Here is a 741-nt window from a genome sequence, read left to right on the forward strand (position 1 = left end):
CTTTTCTAATTTGAAAGTGACTTAAATACCGGTAAAATAATGTTTTCTACTTACATATTGTCTTTCTTCCTCTGTTACAATTATGTATATTTCCTTTCCAACACTTCCTACTCTGGAAAAATAATTAGGAATTAGAAATTTAAAAACAAATCGAATGAATTTTAATGTTATTATCATGCCCTGCTATTCGGCTTCAATTACTTTCAATAACATGGCTACTGCGTATTTGTTTACCTGATAATATTTATGCAAATGACATAACAGATAACTGCATAATTATTGTATCACTTACTTGCGTTCAACATGCAAATGAATTTAAGCATGTACGAAATGGTGAATGGTTGTCTTATGCAGGTTCCAGTAATGGCTATATTGATGTGGCACTTGTGTGTCTGAAGCGTCCATAAGAAACAAAAGTAATATAGGAATAGGAATAGGAATAGGAATAGGAATAGGAATATATCACTGTTAGTAATAATAGTGGAAAAACCAAATTTATTAGTCATATTGCGTAAATCCAGTATAGAAATATCTGCACATTGTCAAATATCATTTACTTGTTAATTATAGGAAGATATGCAGAGTGTGATTACTTTTGCGCACCTCTTGTGGCGACCAACCAAGTAACCGATCACAACGTGGCATTCTGCAATATTGTATGATAGTAAGTTCGGGTTGGGAAAACAACCCTATTCTTGATGAGTAAGAGGCGTAATAGGCGTAAGTTAAAAGTGATCTTTT

The 741-nt window shown here is 32.7% G+C and overlaps 1 protein-coding gene across 1 annotated transcript; it reads left to right on the plus strand.

The window, feature by feature from the left end:
• Positions 1-164: 164 nt before the first annotated feature.
• On the plus strand, positions 165-662 carry Tsp_15992 (conserved domain protein). Its single transcript, XM_003367766.1, has 2 exons — positions 165-399; positions 571-662. The coding sequence occupies exons 1-2, from the start codon at positions 165-167 to the stop codon at positions 660-662; spliced, it is 327 nt and encodes a 108-aa protein (XP_003367814.1).
• Positions 663-741: the final 79 nt, after the last annotated feature.

This window comes from Trichinella spiralis (genome assembly GCF_000181795.1).
Source record: "Trichinella spiralis strain ISS 195 chromosome Unknown Scfld3720, whole genome shotgun sequence".
In the NCBI taxonomy this organism is placed as follows: Eukaryota; Metazoa; Nematoda; class Enoplea; order Trichinellida; family Trichinellidae; genus Trichinella; species Trichinella spiralis.